The sequence below is a fragment of the Dermochelys coriacea genome, chromosome 22 (assembly GCF_009764565.3).
Source record: "Dermochelys coriacea isolate rDerCor1 chromosome 22, rDerCor1.pri.v4, whole genome shotgun sequence".
NCBI lineage: Eukaryota > Metazoa > Chordata > Testudines > Dermochelyidae > Dermochelys > Dermochelys coriacea.
Window position 1 is genome coordinate 13,528,324 of NC_050089.1, and position 27,661 is coordinate 13,555,984.

The 27,661-nt window shown below is 49.0% G+C and overlaps 3 protein-coding genes across 5 annotated transcripts in view; all 3 read left to right on the forward strand.

Annotated features, from left to right (window-relative positions):
- C22H11orf1 (chromosome 22 C11orf1 homolog) overlaps window positions 1-2,991 on the forward strand; it is a 29,036-nt gene extending 26,045 nt beyond the window's left edge. Inside the window, exon 4 of the mRNA XM_043501011.1 lies at window positions 2,982-2,991. The gene's annotated coding sequence lies outside the window, so the exon portion shown is untranslated. The remainder of the gene's footprint in view (window positions 1-2,981) is intronic.
- Window positions 2,169-17,093, forward strand: C22H11orf52 (chromosome 22 C11orf52 homolog). Of its 2 annotated transcripts, none has more exons than XM_038380990.2 (4): window positions 2,169-2,510; window positions 11,137-11,177; window positions 12,750-12,796; window positions 13,366-17,093. In XM_038380990.2, exons 1-4 carry the CDS (start codon window positions 2,479-2,481, stop codon window positions 13,615-13,617), a joined length of 372 nt encoding a protein of 123 aa, XP_038236918.1. In that variant the 5' UTR covers window positions 2,169-2,478; the 3' UTR covers window positions 13,618-17,093. The 2 variants fall into 2 exon arrangements, with proteins under 2 accessions (XP_038236918.1, XP_043356949.1); XM_043501014.1 differs by having other exon boundaries at window positions 2,255-2,510; window positions 13,369-17,093.
- Window positions 17,094-17,504: 411 nt separating this feature from the next.
- DIXDC1 (DIX domain containing 1) overlaps window positions 17,505-27,661 on the forward strand; it is a 70,735-nt gene continuing 60,578 nt past the window's right edge. Inside the window, exons 1-3 of one of the 2 annotated variants that reach the window (XM_043500972.1) lie at window positions 17,505-17,585; window positions 20,708-20,884; window positions 22,159-22,280. In XM_043500972.1, the coding sequence (XP_043356907.1) occupies window positions 22,224-22,280 (57 nt within the window). In that variant the 5' untranslated portion in view covers window positions 17,505-17,585; window positions 20,708-20,884; window positions 22,159-22,223. The remainder of the gene's footprint in view (window positions 17,586-20,707; window positions 20,885-22,158; window positions 22,281-27,661) is intronic. The other variant, XM_038380963.2, reaches the window with a different exon arrangement.

Consider the following 27,661-nt stretch of genomic DNA (forward strand, 5'->3'; position numbering starts at 1 on the left):
CACAATCGCATTGCTAAGCTTGAGTGTCGGAACCCAGGCTCACTTTTATTCCTGCAGACAGAGGATAAAAAGGGAACGCAGAGTGGCAGCCAAATGCTTCCCGGAGCTGCCAATGTTTTCAATGGCTTTCTGTTTCTCTGGTGGAACTCAGACCAACAGCCCCAGTGTTTGTCCAGAGGGGCTGATGGAAGCAGATTCTCAATCAGGTTATTTTGTTTTTCCATAAGACAGCAAAGCCTGAGTTAACTCTGAAATAAAAACAGACTTGCTGACTAAACAAACAGAAGGATCAGTGTCTGTGGCATGCTCGGAGATCCACAAAGTCCGTGACTGCTGACAAGAGATGAGCAAGCAGCTGAGTGCTACCCAGCCACTGGGACATTGGTCTCCACAGAATACAGACATGCTGGGCTTCAGGATTCAGTCTGGTTTTCCTGCTTTCACCAGTCAGATACCAGATTGGATTAGACTGCAAGTGTAACTCGCTGGTTCTTTAGCTCAATGTGTGGAGACTCCTGCTTTGAGTTCTGGAGGACCCTAGTCAGTTCTTGGGGAGTAAGCCAAGGTAGTGGGCGTTACACAAGCTCCACAGGACAGGGGCCTTCTCCTCATATCTCTGCTGTAAGGCATTAAGAACCCCTCTGCATGTCATTAGATAATAAACCCTGTAAATGGTAGTATACACTTTGGGAAGAGGGACAGAGTTATTTCCTGATAAAGCCCAGGAACTGTGTGGTTTGGGCAGTGGCTGAATCAAAGAGGAGAATTCTGTCCTGGATAGGTTCTTCTACCACGCTCATCACTAGAATCTACCAAAAAAACGAGGAGTCTGGTGACACCTTAAAGACTAACAGATTTATTTGGGCATAAGCTTTCGTGGGTAAAATCCCCACTTCTTCAGATGCATAGAGTGAAAATTACAGATGCAGGCATAAATATATCAGTAAATCAGTATATTTATACCTGCATCTGTAATTTTCACTCCATGCATCTGAAGAAGTGGGGTTTTTTACCCATGAAAGCTTATGCCCAAATAAATCTGTTAGTCTTTAAGGTGCCACCGGACTCTTCATTGTTTTTGTGGATACAGACTAACACGGCTACCCCTCTGATACTGTAGTATCTGAGCACCTTTTTGTGTAGTGCCTTAGGAGTGAACCCGCAAAGGCTGCATATGTTACAACAGTTAAATGCAATTATTATTCAGACATATTCAATTGTCAGTTACAACCCACAAACTCAGGGCTGGGCCTTTGAGTGCAGATATTCTCAGAACAGGGTTATGTTAAGATAAGAGCATTTATTATTAGTTGTCATTTCTAGTGCAGAAGAACCTAGTGAGCAGGGCCCTGCTGTGCTAGCTGCTGTCACATACATAGCATGAGACAGCCCCTGCCCAGAAGAGCTTTATAATCTAAGTAGACAAGACAGGTGAAGGAGGTAGTTTTATCTGCATTTGAAAGATGGGTAACTGAGGCCCAGATCTGTAAAGATATTTAGGCTGCTAACTTCCACAGCAATCAATGGGAGTGAGGAGCCTAAATACTTTTGTGGATTTGGGCCAGAGAGACTAAAGGCCTCATTTTTAAAGGTATTTAGGAGGTTAACGAAGCAAAGAGGTGCGTAGCAGGATTCTAAAGTGCCTAGATGCTTAATTCCTATGGGAGGGGCTTTTGAAGATTCCACTAGGCACTTATCTGCATCTTTAGGCACCTAGATACCTTCAAAAATCTGGCCAAAGTCCAAAGTCTTTTCCAAAGTCACACAAGGAGCCTCTGATAGAGGCAGAAAATTGAAGCCAGGTTCCCTGAGACCCAGTCCACTGCCTTAGTCACAAGACCAATCTTCCCTAATGTTTAGCATCCCCCTGGACAAAGCCTCTCTAGCTTACTCCCTTGGTAACACTGGTCTTTGTTTTAATGCTAGACATTTTTCTGACATTCTGTCTGAGATGAGGATGATCAGAGCACGAAAAGCCCTGACAGCTCCCTTCCTTTTGGGAAAGAGCTAGCCTGGAATTGCTCATCATGTTCAGGGAGATTTAAAATCCCCTGTCTCTGATCTTTTATCCCCGTCCCCCACTCCCCTAACTGCTCAGCACGGACTTTTATGGGGTGTGCCGATTCCCTGATATCACTGGGGCTCGGCGCACACTGGGAGTGCAGAATATCACAGATGAGATTTGTCCTGTTGGCTCAAACAGGAGAATTTCGGCCCAAGGGATCAGGTTGGAGACCTGATTCTAGCTCCCCATTTGCCAGGGAAAGCTGAGTGTAGGGCTGGCAGAAGCAGTCGCCTCTGGAAATCCCTCCAGCAGATGGCACACACAAAGTTTTGCTGCACTGATGGAGAGAAACCTAACACTGCCAGACACTCCCTTGGAGCTGCCAGGGGCTGAACAGGGAACCAGGAAATACAAGCTCTGCTCTCCCTGTGACTTCAGAAGAACATTTTCTGCTTCATGGAGGCAGGAGCGACATGGGCAACTCCTGCAGCTGTGCGGGACGTGGGTGAGTCCAGCCTTTGCAGGCAGTGGAGGGATCACACAGGGGAAAAGAGGGGAGGCTGGGGCGGCTGAGGGCTAAAGTTTTGGCTGACTTTGCCAACGGTGTGGAAGAGCGAGTGCGCTTTCCTGCTCTGAGTTCCCAGGGCTCCCACTTGCCTGTTCAGCGGGCAGGCCTGTGCCACAGGCAGAGCGCTAGCAGGTGCAGAGTGAGCAGTGGGCAGGGGGGCGAATGCCACAAGAGGCCAACAGACAGGCAAGGTGGGCGAGGTAATGTCATTTATTGCACCAACTTCTGCTGGCGAGAGGGACAAGCTTTCAAGCTGGCACACGGGAGGGGAGACTCGCATCCCTGGGGGGAATCAGTGCCTGTGCTGGTGCTGAATCTGGCACAGGGAGCTGGGGGTGGGGAGGTGCTTGGGTCACTTTCACCTCTCTCCTGTGCTGAGGTTGATTCCTCTCCAGACACAGTGTACAGCAGCCAGGGGCAGGCCTAATTCATGCCTGGCTGCTGCTACTACCCCTACAGGTCATTCCAGCGGCTGGGAATAGGGTGTAGGAAGGCTCTGGCCACACTCCCTGCTGCTGGACCAGCAAAGCCAGTGCTGCACCTCCCCAAGTCTCCCTGCACTCAGGGGCCATTCTACACGGGATGGACGCTCAGGGCGGATTGGTGGTGCCTTTACTCCGGCGGGGCCGGCATAAAGGTATTGCAGATCAGCCCCTCTGAGTCCAGCTTTCTGCATCTCCTACCCCTATCTGCTGTCTGCCGCTCTGTCTCCATCCTCCAAGCCGTGTGGATTTTATTTCCAGTCAGGAAATCCAGAAAGTGGCTCTGGGCACATTTGCAGATGTTATTCCTGCTTGATCCCTCCAGGCTCATGTGGGGCCCAGCCCCATCCTGCCTACTGAAAAGTGATGCCAAGTGGCAATATTTGCTGGCCTGGGTGTGAGTTCATGACAGGGAAAATCTGGCCAAGGAGAAAAGGAATTATGGGAAGCCAACCCTCTGGCTGGGTGGAGTGCGGAGGTGAGGGTATCATAATATATAAAAAAAGAAAAGGAGTACTTGTGGCACCTTAGCAACTAACAAATTTATTTGAGCATAAGCTTTCGTGAGCTACAGCTCACTTCAGCCCCCAACTTGGATGAAATGCATCCGATGAAGTGAGCTGTAGCTCACGAAAGCTTATGCTCTAATAAATTTGTTAGTCTCTAAGGTGCCACAAGTACTCCTTTTCTTTTTGAGAATACAGACTAACACGGCTGCTACTCTGAAACCTGTCATCTCCATTACAATCTCTCCATCTCCTGCCCTGAAGGTGTCTCCACCATCCTTTGCTATCTGTTAATGTTTGTGAATTGCCTGAAGAATGAAAGGTCATGCTCTGCTGTAGTCCCTCCCAGGTGAACTGGCGGTCTGCAGGGAGGCTAGGGACTCCTGAGGATAAAGAAGATCGTTCATTGTAATTTCTGTTAGGAAGCATCACAGGCCCGAGCTGGGGGTCAGGGCCCTATTGTGCCAGTCGCTGTACAAACAGTGAAGTAGACACAATCTCTGACCTCAAAGAGAAGCAGAAACCAGAATCTGGAGGCCATGAACCTCTGAAATAGGGCTGAGATAATCTGTCCAGGGCTGAGATAATTAGGAGCTCACCTTTCTAGCCTTCCCCTTAGCAGGAGGGCCTGGGGCAGCCTCTCTCCTGAGGGCCCCTCTGTGCAGTGATTGTGCTGGGATAAAGAAAAGGAGTACTTGTGGCACCTTAGAGACTAACAAATTTATTTGAGCATAAGCTTTCGTGAGCTACAGCTCACTTCATTGGATGCATTTGGTAGCTCACGAAAGCTTATGCTCCAATAAATTTGTTAGTCTCTAAGGTGCCACAAGTACTCCTTTTCTTTTTTGCGAATACAGACTAACACGGCTGCTACTCTGAAACCAGTGCTGGGATAGATGCTGCCAGTTCCCCCTTGGCTTTGTATCAAAAACTGCCTGCAAAGTAGGGGGCCAATCTTATATGTCTACCAGCTGGGTAGCACTAAGAGCCTGATCCTCCAATGCCGGGGATATTAGGGCCTAATCCTGCAGAGTACTGAGCACCAAAAGACTCAGCCCTCTGAAGGATTAGTATGTATTTGTGTTATGGTAGCACCTAGAGCCGCCACCTGAGATCAAGGTTCCATTGTCATAAGCATGGTACACACGTGGTGAGAGATCACTAGCCAGAGCTTTGTGAAAAAGTCATTTAAGTTTCCTGAGAATGACAGCAAGCTATGAATGATCCAGGGAACAAAGGGTCCCAAGTTTCCTTCCTGCTTCAGTTTTATGTTGGTGCCTTTTGGTCTGTTCTAAGCTGATGCCACCCTCTCATTGGTAAGGTCCTTGTGTGGTGGAGAGGGCTCTGGCCTAAAGACTCCTGGAAGCCGTGATCTGTCTTTTGCCCTCTGCTACCATGCGTGCGTGACCTGTGAATTCAGAGCAAACATCTACCTTAAAGGCTGCATGAGGGAGAAAGAAGCAGAGAAGTGCTTTCCTCCTGGGAGTCTACAAAGAACGGGGGGGGGGGGGGGGGAAAAGACACAGCAAAGGGGAGACCTCCAGTTCCACATTCCACCCTGCATGGCTGGTTTGAAGTGGCTGCTAACTGCAGAGAGGTTCACTAGGTAACAGGGGCTCGACTGGGGGGGGTCTGCAGAGGAAAGAGAGTAGGCAAAGAATGGGCTCCATGTAATCTCTGCAGCAGTGGGTCAGATGTGGCTTTGACTTAACTGCCAAATAATATTACCTAGCTCTTCTATAGCATTTTTCATCAGTGGCTCTCAAAGCCCTGCACAATCTTTAATGTAGTTATCCTCACTGCACTGCTGGAAGCAGGGAAATATTATTGTACATGTCTTCATTTTTATAGATAGGGAAAGTGACTTTGGCATGGCTCACCCAGGAAGTCTGTAGCAGAGCAGGGAATTGAACACAGGCTCTCCCAAGTCCTAGGTTAGTGCTCTAATTATTGTGGACAATCCTGCCTGTAATCCAAGAAGAAGTGTGTTTTTATTGCAAGTTATCTGGCTGTAAAAAAACCTCCACACACCGTTTTTGCCCTGCTAACCATCAGTATCACTTTCTTTGACATTTAAATATCTTATTTTAGTTTTGCTATTTCAGAGTGTGTAAATTGCTGTTATTCCTACATATTATGTGCATGGGCAGCACCCTAGGTGCCTCAGCAGACAGCAGGGCTTTTTAAATAAAGGCTGAGGTTTTCAAAGGGATCTAAGGGAGTTAGGCACCCAACGCATTTAAAAATCCTATCCTAAATCATTATTATTAACACAGATGACCTTGGGAATGGAGAGTAGGTGGCAAGAAATTCAAATGCTTTCTGGAGTCTAAGAAATCATTTTTAAAAAGAACCATTAGGGCAAAAATATTAATTGAAAAAAAAAGTTTTACCTAGCATCTGGACACATCTGGGGAGTGTTTCCACTGGGACTGTGTCCCCGCCTAGGCCAGTGATTCTCAATCTTTTCAGTCTGCTATACCCCTTTCAGGAGTTTGATTTGTCTTGCATATCCCCATGTTTCACCTCACTTAAAAACTAACTTGCTTACAAAATCAGACATAAAAAAACAAAAGTGACACATCACACTATTATTGACAAATTGCTGACTTTCTTTTTACAATATTATTATAAAATAAATCGATTGGAATATAAATATTATACTTACATTTCAGTGTATCGTTTATAAAGTAGAATAAACAAGTCATTGTCTGTATGGAATTTTAGTTTGTACTGACTTCGCTGGTGCTTTTTCTGTAGCCTGTTGTCAAATAGGCAATTATCTAGAGGAGTTGATATACCCCCTGGAAGACCTCTGCATACCCCCAGGGCTACACATACCCCGGTTGAACCACTGCCCTAGGCCACATACTCCTTAATTTCTCATTGAAGAAAGGAAACATTCAGCATCATGACAGGTTTCAGAGTAGCAGCCGTGTTAGTCTGTATTCGCAAAAAGAAAAGGAGTACTTGTGGCACCTTAGAGACTAACAAATGTATTTGAGCATAAGCTTTCGTGAGCTACAGCTCACTTCATCGGATGCATTTGGTGGAAAACATATTATTCTCTGCAAACAAGGATGTACAGATCCTCTTGAACATTGCTGTTTTCTCAAGATCTATTAAATGCAATGAATAGGGAAAAAGGGAATATTGGAGTCATAAGGTGTTTGAGCCTGTGATGGGGCAGTGGGGGCATCACACAACAGAGAGAGAGAGAGTTGATCGGTGGGGTGTGTGATGGGCAGTAGGTGGAGATGTGTGATGGGTTTTAGGATGGAGGGGCTGTAGAAGGAGATTTGTGTGTGAGTGAGATGGGGTGCAGCGCAGAAGTCTGTGTGAGGTACTGAAGCAGGTCTGTGCCTGTGTGATGGGGTGTAGGATTCTGGGTGTTGACGGGGTGAGGTGTAGGAGCAGCTGTGTATCCTTGGGGTGGGATATAGGTGTGTGTGCATGCAGGGGGTGCAGGCCCAGATGGGCATGTGACGGAGTATGATTTGGGCTGAACATTTATGGTCTCATTTTGAATAGAGATGGGGAGAGCTATGCCCTGTTCTTGCCTCCCTTGCCTTGTCCATTCTAATTACAGCAGATCTGAGGTGGGGAGATGGTATCCCTGGGATTAGCCTGCAGACAGCCTCAGAATAACGCCAGGCTGCAGACTGGCTGCTAAACTCCCTCCACAAAGGACGGCGACCAGAACAGGTGAAAGCAGCTTGGAAAGCTGATCCTGAGCTCTGCATCTCAGGGAACTGGCCAGGGACTCTGCTGATTATATTTAAAGATGAGCTATTTTAATTCCACTGCATGACCTTCCTGCACACTGCAAAGGATCAACCGACTCCAGAGCTCAGGAGCTAGGCAGGGCACCTCATAAGAGTCAGTGAGTTGGAGCATTTCAAAATCCAACAGTGTTGGTCAGAGCAGCAGCCCTTTTCCACAAGATAAACTCCAGTCTTGTCTTGGAAAGAGCTCGGCCTCTTCTTGTTTGTGCTAACAGCATCTTCACTGACCTCAGCGCAGCTCTTGCCACAAGGTACAGCTATGCTGTGCCGGTCACATACCCAGGACCTGGCTGGAGGAGGGGGATGAACTGGAGTGCAACAATGACAGTAGCAGAGCTGGGTATTAATAATAATAATAACCCATCTTGTTTCCGTAGTGCCTTTCAGCCCACATGGCGCCTGAGCTGTTTGCAGACGATGGGTCAAACTCAGCCCTAGTGTCACTGGGTGCAACCCCACTGATTTCAGTGGGAGCTGCCCTTCGTCCACCTACACTGATTTTGCCTCCCTGCGCCCCAGCAGAAGGATGGTTAATCACTACTGCCCATTATTAAAACCTCTTAGTGCATAACCCCCTTCCTTCCTTCATATGGTTGTTACAGAACCAAAGGCCATTAATGCCCTTCCATCCCCGGATCTTTAAAACTAGAAAGCACAGAGCTCCTTCAGGTACTGCACTGCCCCTGGGCATGGCTGGGGTGGGTAATGCAACACTGTGGGGCACACAAAGCCACATGCTCCTTGGATACTCTCCGGCGATTCTCTCCCTTTCCTTTAAAAGTGCTAGCCCCAGGTTTCCAGCCCCAGCCCCTGTGTTGCAGCAGAGACACAGCCCAGCTCTGGGAGCCTACAAGGCCTAGCATGCTGGACATAGTCCAGGGCTGGATGTACGTGCTAGCATGTTACTAGCCATATAAGGATTGGCACCTGCTTTCCTTTGGTCCTTCTAGCTTTATGGAATGATAACATTTGCTTCATGCATCTTGCTCAGACTGTGATACATATCTGCACAGAGAGACAGAGTGTGCTCCTGGGGCCATATTCAGACCCATGTAACTCTGCTAAAGTCAGTCATGTTCTACTAGGGATGAATTTGGCCCTTGTTCATTGCACTACTGAGATGTCTCTATGTTTGACCTGTCTTTCTTTCTGGTATGGGGGAGTGAGAGCAGGATTTGGCTCAGCGTCTGTGGAGCACACAGCTTTGTTTGCTCGGATTCTGTTTAGTCCAAAGACTTGCAGAAAGGGGGAAATTACCTGGGATCCTTCAGAAGCGTATGTTCCATAGGCGCCTGTTTCTTGAATCAGGGAGGAGCTGCAGGGTTTGGAGCTGTCAGGGCAGCAAACTGGCCCTTGGCCCCAGGAGAAAAGGTTTTGTGACAATCCTAGAGTATCCTCAGCACTCAGAGTCTTTGATCTCATAGCAGTCCAATCTAAACGGTGCTCGCTCGTTCTTGGGGGTATATTGGACTGTCCGAGTAGCAGCAGGAGGTGGGTACGTGTTTGAGGGTATCTGTAGGGTACAGATGATGTGCCACCAGGCTCCACCAAAGATCTCTCCCCCCGCAAAGGCAGAACGCAGGTTTGAGGTGCACAAATTTCCCCCTGGGGCCAATCAGCCCCACTGTGTCTGTACTCTGAGTCCTGCTTTGGGGCAGGGAACAAGGCCTTGGCTAGACCCTGCTTCTCTCGATGTGACTGCTGTGCCCCTCCCCGGCTGCCAGGGCTTCCTGTGGAAAGCAGGGTGTATGCACAGCAGGTCGCAGAGCTGCTAAGTCTGGAAGGGTGCCCAGCAGGCCCTGGCATTTCCAACCCTTCCACAAAAATGGAGTTGTTAGACTCAGGTATCTTAGCAACTGGGACTCCTTGTCATTCTCCTCTCTCTGTTTCTCTTGCTGCAGCTCTCAACAGTGTTACCATGGTAACATTACAGCTCATAAAGGCATTACCACAGCACAGCGTCGCTCCAACTCACGGTGGCATCCCCACAGTATTGCCCCGTCTCAGGGCTGTGTTGCCCTGGCATCGGGCCTGCTCTGGGCCTTATCATTGTGATGTCTCATAAGCTCTGGGCTGTGTTGCTATGGTGTCGTTGTGGCTTTGGGCTGTGTTGCCCCAGTGTCACCCCATCTCTGGGCTGTGTTGCTGCAGTCTTGCTGTGCCGTTGTGGCGTCACTAAGGTGTTACTTAAGTGTTTGGGCTCTTTTCTGTAGCGTGTAGTTGTATTTTTTAAATAGCAGAACCTAATCAGGGTCTCCTGCTCCTCCGGCCAGTCAGGAACCAGCTTCTCCACACAAGTAGAGATGTTATGATCTCGTAGAATCATAGAATATCAGGGTTGGAAGGGACCTCAGGAGGTCAGGAAAGGGGCACAGCCCAGTGAGTTCTCTGCAGAAGCTCCTTTCTGAGTGGCTGTCATTGCAAGTAAGACTTCATCTGCCATTCCATTTGAGCCACCCAGAGATGGCACATCTTTGCACGTTAGGGGTGACAGTCCCATAGATCTGTTTGTGTTATACCTGTCCTAACAAGAGACAATTCCTGGCCCTTGGAAATGGGGAGAGAGTGCAGCAAAGGCAGAGATGGCTGGTCACACAGGCAAACTATGGAGCTAGGTGTTTGGCTTGACGTGTTAGCCACCATTAGTGCTTTAGTTCAGTTCCGTGGATCTGCGTGGATTAGACAGTTGTGAGGCTCAAAACTTGCCTCCCTGTTCTGTGCGGGGACAGAGAGTCAGGTGGCAGAGGGACGATACACAAGAGTGACCAGCACTTACCCTTGACACATGCATCCAAAAATCTCAGATCTACATTTGGCGTCCCCAGGAGGAGCCCCTCTTCACCCAGGACACAGGGACAGTGGGAGTCTGTGTCATCACTTCGTGCAGGCATTTCCCATCCAGGGAAAGGTGCTTCTCCAAGGTTTTATGGTGGGGCACAACCCATTGAGTTCCTGCACCTCCTGGAGAACCTCAAGCCCATCAGTTAGTAGGAGATGTGTGCACAGAATCCAAGGGACCATTGTGTTCACACTGACCACTGCAGGCATCGCAGGATATCCATAGTATAATTCCCTGAGTCAGGAGAACTGGCAGAGATGCCTCATCAGAACCACTCTAAGGAGAGCTGGGGTCATATCCTCATTAGATCACAATAGAGAAGGAATTTGGTGGGTCTCAAACAACCTAAGGGAACACTAGGAAGCAGAATTCATTTAGCTTTACAGACTTGGTCCTTTTTGAAATCCGCCTGTCTTGCAGGGTGAATTCCACTGAGTACCATTAAGTTTCTGTAAAAAAACAAACAAAACTTCTTCTGTACAGGGAAGTAAGGGTCAAGACTAAAACTCGAGAACTCCAGTCTGGGCTTCTCCCATGGCTGCCTCAGATGAGCAATTCTGAACAGGAGTCCTATAATGAAAGGGCTGTCTCAGACCTTGCAGTCTTGTGGGTAAATTCAGTAACACTTTCCACTGGATAGCTCCTAGAGAATTGCAACTGGGAGAGTCTTGCTTGGGCTCAATGGCTCTTAGGGCTTGTCTACACAGCTAGTTAGTGTGCAACAAGCTGGGGTAGCCTGCTGCACGCTAAGTGGCCATGTGGACCCTGCTGCTGCACACTGAAAGTTCCCTAATGCCCATTGACTGACTTCCAGGGAGCTTTCAAGTTTCTTTCACGTTGTTCCCAGACGCAGTGCCTGGGCGAAATGTGTGTGTTTGTACATGTGCATGCAATGACAATAGGAGAGACTCAGGCCTTGCAGTGTTAACACGCCTCTCTTTCTGATATCAGGAGATGTCCTTCACCTTTTAAAAGAAAAAAAGAAAAGCAAGGTAAGGGTTTGTGAAACATCTGTGGAGAACAGTGACAGAGTCCCACAGGTTTGTGGCTTCCACTCAGAACAGCTACAAATCTGGATTCTCATCCAGACTCCAGAGGCCTCATCCCCTCCAATGGTCTGTATGCCAAGTTTCCCACCCTATGAAGCTGTGCTGAGACCGGACACAAGCCAACTCTGAGACCTGAAGGAACCACCTGATCAATGGAACACAAGTTGAATAGAATTTGTTGCCAAAACAGAGAGGAAATTTCCTTGCCTGATGCACCCTCCTAAAGCAGGGAAGTGTATGTGCTATGGGGTTGGCACATGGGGGGAATGGGCATATGAGGAAGGAGAATGACACGGGGACAGACAGCAGTGCCAAACTCTGGCCTTGGGGCAGCAGAGTTCCGACAGCCCCTGAGAGATGCATTTTCTCCTGGTTTTTTTTTTTTTACTTCAGCAGGCCTCTGGAGTTGCGACCTATTGTGGTGCCTAAACTGGCAACATGGCAAACACAAGGAAAGTCTGACAAACACCAAGAATAAAACCTAATGCCCAGTGCAGCTAAGAAGCCTTTGAAAGCCAGGCAGGGCATGATCCTGCCCCATTGAAATCAATGGGAGCTTTACCATTGACTTCAATGGGTGCAGGATTCAGTCCTCAATGCACTGTTATTCCTTATTATCATTGTTTCTCCTAGACAGAGTTAATGCACTTTCTAACAGGATGCACGCCTGAACAAAGTTCTCAAGGGAGAGGGTGTGTCCATGCTAGTGTAGATACCATACCAAAGGGGTGTGTGTATTATAAATATGATTCACAGAGAGACACAGCTTTTGGGTTTGGGAATTTGTTATTATGCCTTTTGGTAAATAGCCACATTTGTGCTAAATTACCCACGATACAATGCCAGCTGGATAATGACAGCACAATGTTAGGGCTGTGTGAAGCTGGTCATAAGGGATTCGTGTGTTACGCCTAGTCTTTCACCTAAAGTGCCTTAGGAATGTTATAGGATTCTGTGAGGGAGCTTCTGAAAATTCTAAATATGTTTTAAATGGCTAAATCTCATGCCAAACGGGACTTAAATTGCTATCTTGCTATAAACTAAAGGGTGTGTGAGCGCCCTCAGCTGGCTGTGCAGGCATCTGCAGCTTAGCACTCTTCTAGAGCTGCAAACATCAACTAGGAGCACAGAGAAATAAACCAACGGACCTAGAACCAACCCCTGCAAAACACGTTTGCCAAACAGCAAAGGACAAAATGGGTACAGACAAACAGTGGATCTGAGATGCTCAGAGGGCCTGACGCTGTCTGTGGTGTGTACCTTCTGCTAGGTACTGCCTGGTCCTCAGCACGTTGTCCTCTCTGGAAAGCTCATTTTCCAAAAAGAACAGACCTGGGCTTTCTTGTGTGAGGCATGCTCCGAAGACATGATTCAGTGGGGACTTCAACGGGGCTAGAAATTTGAAAAGGCCCAGTGGGGAGAGCCTGTGTACTGGACACCATTGCTGTGATATGCATAAGAGGGAGCAATATCCAGCAGTTAAATCACCCTGATTTTCCGGTGTTTCTTTTGCAGGCACTAGAGCAAAACAGATGAGCCAACAGCACCAGGATGACAGGAAGGTAAATGGCCCCTAAAGACATTTTTCTGAACAGATAGGTTGAAAATACAGTATTCAGCCTCTTAGGGTACATCTGCATTGGAACTGGGACAGCAAGCATAGACTCACACAAACTAGTTTTGATTGGGCTAGTTTAATAAAAATAGCCACGTAGCATCAATGGCACAAGCTAGCCGCTCAAGTACATACCTAGGATCCCGGGAAAGATCGTACTTGGGCGGCTGCACTGCTTTTTAACAAGCTAGCTCAATTGAAGCCAGCTTGGGTCTGCCTGCACGTGCTGCAGTTGTGCTTCCTGATTGCTGCATAGACACACCCTTATTTCCTGGGCTAGTGGGGCTGGGAAAGCTTTGGGAGCAGCATGCTCAACCCCTAGGGTAGTGCTCATTGCCAGGCTGGCAGGGACTGAGAATAGTTTGGAGGCAGCATGTTCCGGTCTATGGGGAGCTGGCATAGCCTTTTGGCTGACACTAGGTGCAATAAGGCAGTGGTGTCCAGCCTTCCTTTGAGCCCATAGTGTGGGATGGGGGGAAAGAATGGGGAGCTGATTCTCTAGTACTCTTTTTCCAGAAGGACCTGGAGGCTGCTCACATGTACGATGACGTTGTGGAGTTTCCAGTCTATGCTACTGTGAACAAGCCCAGGAATGTGAAGCGTGATGACAGCGTGCACTATGCAGATATCCAGGTGTTCACCAGGGCCCGGGAGCGCTCAGCCGAAGAGGTGAAGAACCTGCAAATTCAGAATGCAACAGAGTATGCCACCCTTAACTTCCCGCATCCCAGACTGAAATATGACAGCAGGAATGGAACCCTGGTGTAAGAGGTGCAGCAGCCTCCTCCAGCAAAAGTGTTTCACAGACTGAGATGCTGTAGATTCAACCCTGTACCATGGACATATGGGTCTCTACCTGAGAATGTGAAGAGAAGCTGGATCCTCCAGTTGCATTTGGTTTTGAAGGACTCTAATACTTGTCATAACTGAATAAAACTTTTCACTGGGTTTTGCTGAGAAAATCCAATTTACCCCTTTAGAAACATCAGGGATGTTTCTGAGGATGGCAGGATGTCTCCTAGAAGGTAAAGCTGCTCCCTGTCTAATGAAACCATAGCCCAGTGCCATGGGGAGGTGGTTCATGCCATGGAAGGAGGATTAGCCCAGCACCATTATAGAGGCAGATCTGGAAACCCAGAACAAAGGATTAGATAAGTTAGAACAAGTGAAATGTTTGCCATTGGATTTTGTTTCAACATTAAGAAAACCCTGCAGCTGTTACAGAAAATGACAGGTGAGTGATACTGTGAGGAAATTGCCTGGACCATGTCACTCTATGCATGCCGCAAACACTAGCCCTTACACTTGGCATGCTTCAGACACTAACCCCATACCATTTCCCCAATGAAGCAGTGTGTTCCCATCATGCACAGTGCTCTGCAATGCTAAAAGCAGGAATGCAGGGTCTAGACATGGCTATAAAGCAGCTCTTTCAGCAGTAGGATGGTTATAGATGTGGATCCTTGAAAGAGAATGAGAAGCTCTTAGCCATGATCTGAAATGAAAGCAACTAAAATTTACAAATTAACTTTTGAACAATAATTTAAAATCCTCTGCTAACGCTTCAGGGCAGGTCACCCAGTCCTCAGACATGCTGGCAGTTTGCATGTTATGGCATTGGGGATGAATCATAGCCAACCTCAGTTAGCGGTTAGGACCCTTTCTTCTTCTTCCTTCCTGTGTCATGGTAGCACATGGTGTCATAATCTCTTGTAGCACAGGGCTCACGCTATACACCCCCTCACCAATACACATTTGAGATTTTGTTTATAGATTAATAATATTGATTATTAATAATGTGGTTTAGCAACAATCCAGTAGGTTCCTGTATCCCTCCATGGCAGGGGTTAAACTATGGGCTGAATTTCCAACATTGTCACCTAAACTGGGTTTCCAAACTGAAACCAGCACTTTACACTGTTAAATGAAACTTTGTGCACCTATGTGCTCATCTGAGTGGCTCAATTCAGGATTTGGGACATCCTGGTCAAATACCAGTGATTGAAAATGGGGAGTTTCATAAATTTTATAATCAAATTGCATTTTGCCTACAACAACTTGTCTTTATTAACTAAAGACCTGAGTGTGATCAGTATGAGTTACTGTTCACTCAACAAAGAAAAGAGGTACTAATATCTGTGTGTTACCATGGAGATATTTTGGGGACCAGTCTTGCAATCTTTTCGCCAAAATGGCTTTTGCTCACCTATGAAGTCCCACTGACTTCAGTGGGGGTGCTATTCCTATAGTCAGGTTTGCAGGAGAAATCCTATATTACTGTGAGGGCTAGTTCTTCTGAGTCCCTCCTAAAGCTCCAAGGATTCTCCTTTTTCTCCCCCAGATCCCCCCTTTCTCCAGGCCCTGCATGATAACCCATCCTTCTGACCAAGGAGGAATGGATGGGCTTTGGACAGTGTGACTGTGTGGCACCAGGCACTCCCTCATTACAAGGGAGAGGCTGAGTGCTTTGCCCCTGCTGGCACAGTATTCAAGGGTAGAACTAGGGTCTCAAACCCAGATCTTGTGCATGCTAGACTGTGGGAATAGCAAGCAACTGCAGCTTTTCATAGAATCATCAATATTAGAACTAGAAAGAGCCAATAGTTCACCATTATCTAATCCAACCCCCCTCAGCCCAGTGCAGGATGAAATGTTTATTATATAGGTTTTATATAAGCCTTATTAAATATAGATTATCACTTACTGGGGAGCCTTCCTTTACAGCCATAACCTCCTTGGTAGAGTAACACAAGGCACAGGGCACTGCCCATCTGGCCATCTGTTAATGGCAGAAATGGGTGGTCTCTTTCGACACCATGCACCCTTGGTGCTAAGTCCACCTAAAGCTAGTGGATAGACATGCAGAATGCTGGCAGCTGGATGGTTTGTCATTTAGTGGTGAAACTGGGCATGTACCTGCATCTCCAGCCAAAAATTAATGGGGCTTATTTGAGAACAAATTATGCTCTAGTTCTGAGTGAAGCAACCAGCTGCCACGAAATGTGCTGCAAAGAATCTGTTTCTGATCTGAAGTTCTCTTCCCTGGAATGCAGAGCTGGGAATGGGAAACCGAACCACACAAATAGAGCATAGGACAAACAATAAGGGCCAGATTCTGGTTTCAGTTACACTGGGGGAAATCCACAAGTCAATAGAGTTGGTCCAGATTGTAGTTGGTGTAAATAAGAACAGAGTCTGGCCCTAAGGAACTTGTTTTCTGGGCATGTCAGTTGATTCTATTGATCTGTGGATTAACTGAACCTCTGGCTCTTTTGTATTCTCTGTTAGTGTCTGTTGCTGTTACGACTGTCTTTTAATGAGCTCCTCAACGCGTGGACTGGTATTTTATCTCAGATTTCCTGGGGAATTCTAGCTTTCATGCTTAGCTGGTAATCCATGTTGTTTCTAGAGGTACAGTGTATCTTAGAGATAATCAAATGCGCTGCATAGAAACTGAAATAATACAGTAATTTTGCCTGTTTAACAGGCCTCGAATAGATAAAATGTGAAAGTACACATGTTTTGAAATGATTTCTCTGAAGAACTTGTTTTTGCACTGAATGTTAACAGATTTTACAAACATCTTCTGTTTTCTGGGCTTGTTCAGTTTGAGTTAAATGAGTGTGAAATCAAATGTTCCTTTAATGTTTGAGGCTTAATTGTACTTTTAACTAATGAAATTGCACTTTTAAAATGGTCATTATGGTGATATGCGCCTCATTCCTGTACTTATGCGCGACACATGTATAAAGCTATTCACATGCATACATGGCAGATACAGGTTCATCAGGGCCACCAGTTATGAAAAGGAGATTTCTGACACTTTGTTATTAAAATAAATACTGTGTGAAGGAAAATTATGCTTGTTTACTTTCAGAAAATGTGAAGCCAATACTCATTTACAGTGAAATCTGTTTATATGCTGTATCACTCTTATTTAGAAATGCTGATCTATATAATAAACATACAATAACATGATTTACTAAAACATTAAAACAATTCTAAAATGTTGTCTTTAGGCACATTAAACAAACGATCTCTGTAGCACAGCAAGAGAATTTCTGCCCAATATCTGACTGAATTAAGTGTGATGTTATTAATTGCTGAGTTTGGGTCAGAAATGGCTAAGGAAGAATTTGTACAATCCCCCTCTGCCTTGCTGTCTGGCTCTGCTGCAAGACTCCTGGGTATCAGAAGCAGGGACTGCTGATTTTACAATTGGAAAATAAATATTTTTATAGCTACGCTGGAAGTTGTGTTGTTGCTGGATCCTCGCCATTTGGGATAAGACATTTCTGTCCTGTCTACTATCATTTTAGCATCCGTCACCCTGATACCCCAGCACCACCACCTGTATCCTCCCCAGATAAGCACCCCAGCTGGGCTGCTGAAGGTGCCCAGAGCAGTGGCCCCCTGTACTCAGTCCCCTCAGCCGCTCCTTTTGGGGAACCTGGATCCCCCCTCCCCTCCATCCTCTCCCCTAGGAGACCTTGCCCACCCCAGGACCCTGCCCCCAAGGGATCCCGCCCACCAGAGCGGGGCCCTGCCCTGCGCTCCCGCTCAGCACCGCCAGGGGGAGGCCGCGCCCGGCTCTCAGCCCGGGCGGGGGCAGCCGGCGAGGGCTCGGGGGCGGGGCGGGGCGGCCCCTGCGGCCTCCCGGCACCGCCCCCCGGTCGCCATGGCAGCGGGGACGCGCGGCCGCCGCCGGGAGCTGCGGGGCCGGGCCCGGGCTGCAGGTACGGGCCGGGCTCGGCCGGGGGCGGGGGGAGAAACAGGAGCCCGCGGGGCCGGGCCGGCGGCCGGCTGCGGCGGCCCCAAAGGCCGGAGACCCCAGCCCCCCCCCGCACCCCAGCGACTTCCTGTGAGCCCATCCCCCACCCACTGTACCCCCAGGGACCCCGCACCCCAATCCCCCCCCGCACCCCAGCGACCCCCCTGCGACTTCCTGTGAGCCCATCCCCCACCCACTGTACCCCCAGTGACCGCACCCCAGTCCCCCCCCGCACCCCAGCGACTTCCTGTGAGCCCATCCCCCACCCACTGTACCCCCAGGGACCCCGCACCCCAATCCCCCCCCGCACCCCAGCGACCCCCCTGCGACTTCCTGTGAGCCCATCCCCCACCCACTGTACCCCCAGTGACCGCACCCCAGTCCCCCCCGCACCCCAGCGACTTCCTGTGAGCCCATCCCCCACCCACTGTACCCCCAGGGACCCCGCACCCCAGTCCCCCCCCGCACCCCAGCGACTTCCTGTGAGCCCATCCCCCACCCACTGTACCCCCAGTGACCCCGCACCCCAGTCCCCCCCGCACCCCAGCGACCCCCCTGCGACCCCCCAGCGACTTCCTGTGAGCCCACCCCATCCCCCACCCACTGTACCCCCAGGGACCCCACACCCCAATCCCCCCCCGCACCCCAGCGACCCCCCAGCGACTTCCTGTGAGCCCATCCCCCACCCACTGTACCCCCAGGGACCCCGCACCCCAGTCCCCCCCGCACCCCTGACCCCCCTGCGACCCCCAGCGACTTCCTGTGAGCCCATCCCCCACCCACTGTACCCCCAGGGACCCCGCACCCCAGTCCCCCCCGCGACCCCTGACCCCCCTGCGACCCCCCAGCGACTTCCTGTGAGCCCATCCCCCACCCACTGTACCCCCAGTGACCCCGCACCCCAGTTCCCCCCCGCGACCCCTGCGACCCCCCAGCGACTTCCTGTGAGCCCATCCCCCACCCACTGTACCCCCAGTGACCGCACCCCAGTCCCCCCCGCACCCCAGCGACTTCCTGTGAGCCCATCCCCCACCCACTGTACCCCCAGTGACCCCGCACCCCAGTCCCCCCCCACGACCCCTGACCCCCCTGCGACCCCCCAGCGACTTCCTGTGAGCCCACCCCATCCCCCACCCACTGTACCCCCAGTGACCCCGCACCCCAGTCCCCCCCGCACTCCAGCGACCCCCCAGCGACTTCCTGTGAGCCCATCCCCCACCCACTGTACCCCCAGTGACCCCGCACCCCAGTTCCCCCCAGCGACCCCCCAGCGACTTCCTGTGAGCCCATCCCCCACCCACTGTACCCCCAGTGACCCCGCACCCCAGTCCCCCCCCGCAACCCCTGACCCCCCCTGCGACCCCCCAGCGACTTCCTGTGAGCCCATCCCCCACCCACTGTATCCCCAGTGACCCCGCACCCCAGTCCCCCCTCACGACCCCTGACCCCCCTGCGACCCCCCAGCGACTTCCTGTGAGCCCACCCCATCCCCCACCCACTGTACCCCCAGTGACCCCGCACCCCAGTCCCCCCCCGCACCCCAGCGACCCCCAGCGACTTCCTGTGAGCCCACCCCATCCCCCACCCACTGTACCCCCAGGGACCCCGCACCCCAGTCCCCCCCACGACCCCTGACCCCCCTGCGACCCCCCAGCGACTTCCTGTGAGCCCACCCCATCCCCCACCCACTGTACCCCCAGTGACCCCACACCCCAGTCCCCCCCCGCACCCCAGCGACCCCCCAGCGACTTCCTGTGAGCCCATCCCCCACCCACTGTACCCCCAGTGACCCCACACCCCAGTCCCCCCGCGACCCCTGACCCCCCTGCGACCCCCAGCGACTTCCTGTGAGCCCATCCCCCACCCACTGTACCCCCAGTGACCCCGCATCCCAGTCCCCCCCGCGACCCCTGACCCCCCTGTGACCCCCCAGCGACTTCCTGTGAGCCCATCCCCCACCCACTGTACCCCCAGTGACCCGCACCCCAGTCCCCCCTGCGACCCCCCAGCGACTTCCTGTGAGCCCATCCCCCACCCACTGTACCCCCAGTGACCCCGCACCCCAGTCCCCCCCGCGACCCCTGACCCCCCAGCGACTTCCTGTGAGCCCACCCCCCACCCACTGTACCCCCAGTGACCCCGCACCCCAATCCCCCCCGCGACCCCTGACCCCCCTGCGGCCCCCCAGCGACTTCCTGTGACTTCCTTTTGCACCATCCAATACACACCCAGTGACACCCCAACTACCCACTGTACACCTAGTGTCCTCCCATCTCCATCTTCCCCATACACACGCAGTGACACTTCCATTTCCTGCCATACACCCAGTGATCTCCCATCCCCATGCCTCCTGATACACCCAGTGACACCCCAACTCCCCACCATACACCCAGTGACCCTACACAGTTACACTCCCATTCCCCCAATAGACAGTGACACCCCTATCACACCACCAGGAACACCCCTCTCCTCCCACTACAAATTGTTACACCACCCTACCACATACACAAACACACACGCCCCCTCGCACACCCAGTGACATCCCCATACCACCTCCTACAGTGGGATACGCCTAGCCTCCCATCACTCACCCAGTGTCACCCCTTACCACACACTCCACACGCACACCCAGTGACAGCTGACCACATATCCAGGAACACCTTCCAACATGTATACTGCCAGTGACACCATCCCATCCTCCACCACACATCCACATGACACACTCAGTGACACCCCTCTATCTTTCGCACCCAGTGATACTCATCCCCCACCACACACCCAGTGTCATCCCCATCCCCTCACCATGCACCCAAGGACATTTCCCTGTGCCCCAGATCGCTGGGGAGATGACACCCCAGGGACAACAATATCTGCAACCCTCAGGGACATTCTCCTCCATACCTCTGAATAATACTTCCCCAGTGATACCACCTGTACCTTCATTGTGGTCTAATTATGGATGGGGTGTTCCCCACCACTCGTCCTTTCTGCTGTGCAGGCTAAGCCTGAACCTTTGCAGCCTCTCCTCATACCTACAACCCCCTCCAACCTCTCACCAACCTCCTTTTCTGTCCTTGGACCTTTCAGTCTCCGCTCTGTCTGCCTCAAAGGAGGCAACTCATATTCATCGTGGTGTTATTGCTATCGAATTCTCTGTCATGAATCAGGTGCCGCAGTGGCAAGTGCGTTTGGAATGTTATTCCCCTGGAGGCCTGGGAGAAACCAAAGGGAAGGAAAGCAGGAGGTTTTAAAAAAGTACCATAGGTATGTCAGCACATAGATGCTCTGTGGTGATGGGTGCTGGTGGTGGGTGGGATTGGTAGGTTTCCTTGACCCAAAAGCCCTGGACAATGTGTATTTTGAACTGTGTTTTAAGAAGTAAAGAGGGTATCATTAGAATTAAAGGAAGGAAACTATGGGCTGGTCTGCACTTAAAATTTAGGTTGATACAGCTGCATCATTCATGGGGTGTGAAAAATCCATACCCCTGAGCGCTGTAGCTATGCCAGCCTAACCCCCCTGTAGATGCAGCTAAGTCGACAGAAGAATGTGGCCTAGCTACTATCACTTGGGGAGACGGTGTTCCTACAGTGATGGAAAAAACCCTTCCAATGGTGTGGGTCACATCTATGTTACAGAGTTATCTTGGCGTAGCTACAGCGCCATAATTATGCTGGTGTAGTCCCTGTAGTGTAGACATACCTGCCTAAACAAATGAAAATGTAAGCTGAATATCAGGAAACATTCCTTAACAGGCAGTGGAATAGTTTCCTAATAGAAGTGACCCATTGCTTGGATCATTTATAACTAGATCAGACAATGCCGTGGAGAATAGAGTATAGGAAGTGGTACTGCTTTGGCTCCCACAGCAGACTTCCTACTGCTTGGCATATATAGCTCCTACTGAAGTTGGATGGCATTTCCTGCATGCACATGAAGGCTAATTGATCCTTTGTGAAATCTATAGAGTATGAGCCAGTGTGACCAGTAGTCTCTATGTTACGCATGTTTCAGAAGCATTCAATTCACTATATATACTTTACAAATGGTGGACAGAATACAAGCCCAATATGTTCCAAGCTCAAGCAGCACCCCCACCTATGAGGGCAATTTCCTTCACTCAGGTCCCACAAAAACTTGCTGTTAACTCACTGTTTATTTCTGTAAATCACAGACGCTAGAAGTACTAAATACTGAAGCTGAAGTGTTGAAACCTGTATATTTGGAAGTACTGAGGCTTCAGAGTATAATTAAAGGCCTTATAGCAGTTACAGTACATGGGTGCTTTGATTACTCTAATCTAGACAATTCTGGAAGGACCCACCACTTGCAGGATACATATTCATAAATGCTTTGGTTTTGCCTGTGAGGCAGACAGTTTGTTAGTTTTCCATTACCTGAGTCCCTAGCCCCTCACAGGTGTTTGCTGCAGGGGATGGGAGGAGAGGGTTGCTTTCCCCTGAAGCATTAGAGGTAGAATTTTTTTTCCTAAAGAGTTTGTTTTCCATGTGTTTAATGTATTTCCTTCTTCACCTCAGGTTTCCAAGGGGAGAATCTTCTGGTCCATTCCAACGTGTTCTGATCTAGCTTCGTGAAGGCTGACATGGGAACTCCTATGGATGTGGTGCCTAGCAGTGCATCTCAGTATGCCGAGCCTTCGGTAAATTTCCAATACTCTTTATTTTGCCCAGGAGAAAATCTCTCTGTTGGATGCAAGGGTGGCTAATGAATGTAATGATGGGGCACTACAGGGCTGTATGTACTATGGTAGGGGCTATGATGGCCTCAGATACTTTCAGCATCAGATTCACTTGCCTTCATTTCTCCTTTTATGACAGTTCCAAGAATACCTCTGACTTTGTTTTGTTTAATTTTATTAAATATGGAGGGAGTGTGATCTAGCAGTGAGAGCAAGGGCACTAGAAGTCAGAAGGTTTGGGTTCTCTTTCTGCCGCTGACTCATTGTATACAATTCTGGTCACCCATAGTACAGAAAGATGAATTTAAACTGGAGCAGGTGAAGAGAAGGGCTACTACTATGGTCAAGGGAATGGATGGCCTCTCTTATGACAGGAAACTGAAAGAACTTGGCTTGTTTAGCTTAGCAAAATAAGGCTGAGATGGGATTTAATTACTCTCTATAAATGCATTATGGGGGTAAATACCAGGGGAGGGTGAGGAGCTATTTATGTTAAAGGACAACGTTGGCAAACAAACAAATGGCTATAAATTGGCCCTGAACAAATTCAGGAAATTGGAAGGTTTCTAACCCTCAGAGGGGTGAAGTTCTGAATGGCCGCCCAATAGGAGTTATCTGGGCAAGCAACTAAATTAGTTTTAAGAGAGAGCTGGATAAATTTAAGAGTATGATTGTATGATGGGGTTGCTTATGATGTAGGGGGTGAGGCTCAGTAGCCCTAGGGCTCATTCCCAGTTTATGTCTTATGTTCCTAAAAGCTCATGTTTCAGGGCTTCACCTAGACACCTGCAGGGGTCTTTTCTTCAGTGTAGCTTGTGTTTTTTTAATTTCCTTCTTTTGAAACATCAGGTATGGCCGTTGCTAGAGATGGCATATTGGGCAGGGAGGGCCAGGGATCTGAGGTGGCGCCAAGTATTGTCTCACTGGTGCTCCTTGGTCCTTCCAGTGATACTTCTCTACCTCCCAAGGGTAGACATGAGGAATAATTAATTAATGTTTGTTCAGTGCTTTGAAATCTTTGTTTGCAGTATAGTTGTAGCCGTATGTTCCCAGGATATCAGAGAGACCCGGTGGGTGAGGTAATATCTTTTATTGGACCAACTTCTGTTGGTGAAAGAGACAAGCTTTTGAGTTACATGGAGCTGAAGAAGAGCTCTGTCCAGTTTGAAACTTGTTGCTTTCATCATCAGAGGTTCGTCCAATAAAGGATATTACCTCACCTACCTTGTCTCTCTTTGAAATCTTTGGACAGACAGGGCAATGGAAGGGCAAAGTGTTTGTAATTATTATTACATTTTAATTGTTAAATTATCATAATCACATCTCAAATAGAGGAAATACAGACGCAAGACCATGGGATTTAACAATTGTACTTTTCATGCTTGTGACAATGGGTATGGAAGCACAAGGGTTATATTGGAACTGGCCAGCAGAGGTCACTTTACCAAACAAATCTCTAACATCCTACATGTCTGCTCTGAAGGTCATTGGAGAGACAAGGTGGGTGAGGTAATATCTTTTATTGGACCAACTTCTGTTAGTGAAAGAGACAAGCTTTCATGCTACACAGATCTCTTCTTCAGGTCTGGGAAAGGTACTCAGAGTTTCACAGCTGTTTAGCATAAGTAGTTGGTACATATTCTACGGGACCATTCAAGGTGAAGTGGTCTGTTAACACTCTTGCAGTCATAGGACAAAAAAGGGGGCTAGGTGGGTTAAAAAAAGATTGTTTTTATAGGTTTGTACTGCATCTAGACCATTGTGCTAGGTGCAGTACAAACCTATATGAAGATGCAGTTCTTACCCCCAAGAGGTTTACAATCTGAAAGGACAGTGACCCCCAAAGTATGGGATCAGGGAGATACCGTCACAGATACAGTATTTTTAATATGCACTTATATCTTCCCTGTTTAAATTATGATTGTAAACAGATAAAGGGCCAAGAGGCTTCCATTGCCTCTCAAGTTCAGCCATCATAATTTGGTTGATTTTTTCTTTCTGGCATTCAGATTGTCACACCTGGGTAGTTTCGGGGTCAGAGTCCCAGTGAAGAAGCAAGTGTTTGACAGCGAAACCAGTTTACAGAATGGAAGCCACAGATGGCTCCATCTCTGATTCCCGACAATCATAACAAGAACATCCTGCACTTTGGTATATCAGTTTTCTAGACTGGAGGGAGCTGTTTTATTCCTCTTCTAGACACTCCCTCCTCCCTGCACATCTGGTACCAGGCAAAAGGTCTATAATCTGGCTGTATTTCAAGGAATCCCTGTTGAGGTTACAGGGACAAACCATCCCGATGAGTCGAAAGAATAGAAGAAAGAATAGTAAATATGGCAGGCGACCAGCTTGGCTTAATGGTGAAATCCTAGCGGATCTTAAACATAAAAAAGAAGCTTACAAGAAGTGGAAGGTTGGACATATGACCAGGGAAGAGTATAAAAATATTGCATGTAGGAAAGATATCAGGAGGGCCAAATCGCACCTGGAGCTGCAGCTAGCAAGAGATGTCAAGAGTAACAAGAAGGGTTTCTTCAGGTATGTTGGCAACAAGAAGAAAGCCAAGGAAAGTGTGGGCCCCTTACTGAATGAGGGAGGCAAGCTAGTGACAGAGGATGTGGAAAAAGCTAATGTACTCAATGCTTTTTTTGCCTCTGTTTTCACTAACAAGGTCAGCTCCCAGACTGCTGTGCTGGGCATCACAAAATGGGGAAGAGATGGCCAGCCCTCTGTAGAGATAGAGGTGGTTAGGGACTATTTAGAAAAGCTGGACGTGCACAAGTCCATGGGGCCGGACGAATTGCATCCGAGAGTGCTGAGGGAATTGGCGGCTGTGATTGCAGAGCCCTTGGCCATTATCTTTGAAAACTCGTGGCGAACGGGGGAAGTCCCGGATGACTGGAAAAAGGCTAATGTAGTGCCCATCTTTAAAAAAGGGAAGAAGGAGGATCCTGGGAACTACAGGCCGGTCAGCCTCACCTCAGTCCCTGGAAAAATCATGGAGCAGGTCCTCAAAGAATCAATCCTGAAGCACTTAGAGGAGAGGAAAGTGATCAGGAACAGTCAGCATGGATTCACCAAGGGAAGGTCATGCCTGACTAATCTAATCGCCTTTTATGATGAGATTACTGGTTCTGTGGATGAAGGGAAAGCAGTGGATGTATTGTTTCTTGACTTTAGCAAAGCTTTTGACACGGTCTCCCACAGCATTCTTGTCAGCAAGTTAAGGAAGTATGGGCTGGATGAATGCACTATAAGGTGGGTAGAAAGCTGGCTAGATTGTCGGGCTCAACGGGTAGTGATCAATGGCTCCATGTCTAGTTGGCAGCCGGTGTCAAGTGGAGTGCCCCAGGGGTCGGTCCTGGGGCCCGTTTTGTTCAATATCTTCATAAATGATCTGGAGGATGGTGTGGATTGCACTCTCAGCAAATTTGCGGATGATACTAAACTGGGAGGAGTGGTAGATACGCTGGAGGGGAGGGATAGGATACAGAAGGACCTAGACAAATTGGAAGATTGGGCCAAAAGAAATCTAATGAGGTTCAATAAGGATAAGTGCAGGGTCCTGCACTTAGGATGGAAGAATCCAATGCACCGCTACAGACTAGGGACCGAATGGCTCGGCAGCAGTTCTGCGGAAAAGGACCTAGGGGTGACAGTGGACGAGAAGCTGGATATGAGTCAGCAGTGTGCCCTTGTTGCCAAGAAGGCCAATGGCATTTTGGGATGTATAAGTAGGGGCATAGCGAGCAGATCGAGGGACGTGATCGTTCCCCTCTATTCGACACTGGTGAGGCCTCATCTGGAGTACTGTGTCCAGTTTTGGGCCCCACACTACAAGAAGGATGTGGATAAATTGGAAAGAGTACAGCGAAGGGCAACAAAAATGATTAGGGGTCTAGAGCACATGACTTATGAGGAGAGGCTGAGGGAGCTGGGATTGTTTAGTCTGCAGAAGAGAAGAATGAGGGGGGATTTGATAGCTGCTTTCAACTACCTGAAAGGGGGTTTCAAAGAGGATGGCTCTAGACTGTTCTCAATGGTAGCAGATGACAGAACGAGGAGTAATGGTCTCAAGTTGCAATGGGGGAGGTTTAGATTGGATATTAGGAAAAACTTTTTCACTAAGAGGGTGGTGAAACACTGGAATGCGTTACCTAGGGAGGTGGTAGAATCTCCTTCCTTAGAGGTTTTTAAGGTCAGGCTTGACAAAGCCCTGGCTAGGATGATTTAACTGGGACTTGGTCCTGCTTTGAGCAGGGGGTTGGACTAGATGACCTTCTGGGGTCCCTTCCAACCCTGATATTCTATGATTCTATGAATCTTTATGATCTTTTCAAGCCAATATACTGTTTTACAGGTTGATCCAACAAGATAGACAGATGAGAGCTCATCTCCCAAATGGTCTGTAATATCTGGATGTGTACTGAGTGAGCTCAGGGCCAGCCCAGTCTCTCCACAGTTCTACCAAAGTGCATCTGAACAGGATCCTCTGTCTTGTTCAGGGATGGCCACATAATGAGAGGACTAAAAGAGACCTCTTCAGTATTATGAGCAACACCTCTGGCTTCAGGTTCCCTGGATCATGCCAGGAAAATGCCCAATTAGGCTTACACATTCCTAGTGGGGGGGTGGAGAGATGCTTGTCAGGCTTAATAGCTATTTGGTTTAGTAACAAAATGCCATTTCCCCAGACTGCATTGGACTCTGCTTTGCCTGCAAGACACAGCCACCCCATGAACAGCAAGGCATGTCCCTCCCATTCAGTGATTCTGCCACAAGGCTTTCCAAAGGAAGTACAGGGACTCTGCTGTTGGTCAGTGTGTGAAAACAATTGCTCAATCCATGAGGCTCTCAACTGTGTGAAACATCCAATCTGTTAACCGTGTCATCTGTCACCAATTGGAGTGAACTGGATGTGTCTTGTGTGGTGCAGTGTGTTCCATGCATGGCATGATGTGCCCTGTCAGTGTTGGTACACACTCCACAGTGCCCTGGAAGGTGTACCATGCACAGTATGCTGTATATATTTGGGCCAGGCCAGTGCTTACCCCTTATTTCAGGTCCCGGTTGTTATATTTTTCAAGGTGCTGGTGCCATATAGAGCCCACGCTGAGACCTGGGATTGTTGTTTATACTCTAGATTTTTTTATAGTCATACCTACTTCTGGAGAAAATGAATCTGCATCCCAGACAAGCAAAAATAGTCTCTGCCATGATCTCATTTATGGCTTCTGTAGCCAAATGAAAGGTTACAAACTGTCTGCAATAACTTAACAGCAGAGTTAACTTCTCAAAGCAGCTGGCAGCATCTCAATTTGTTGCCCAAATGTTTTCCGGTC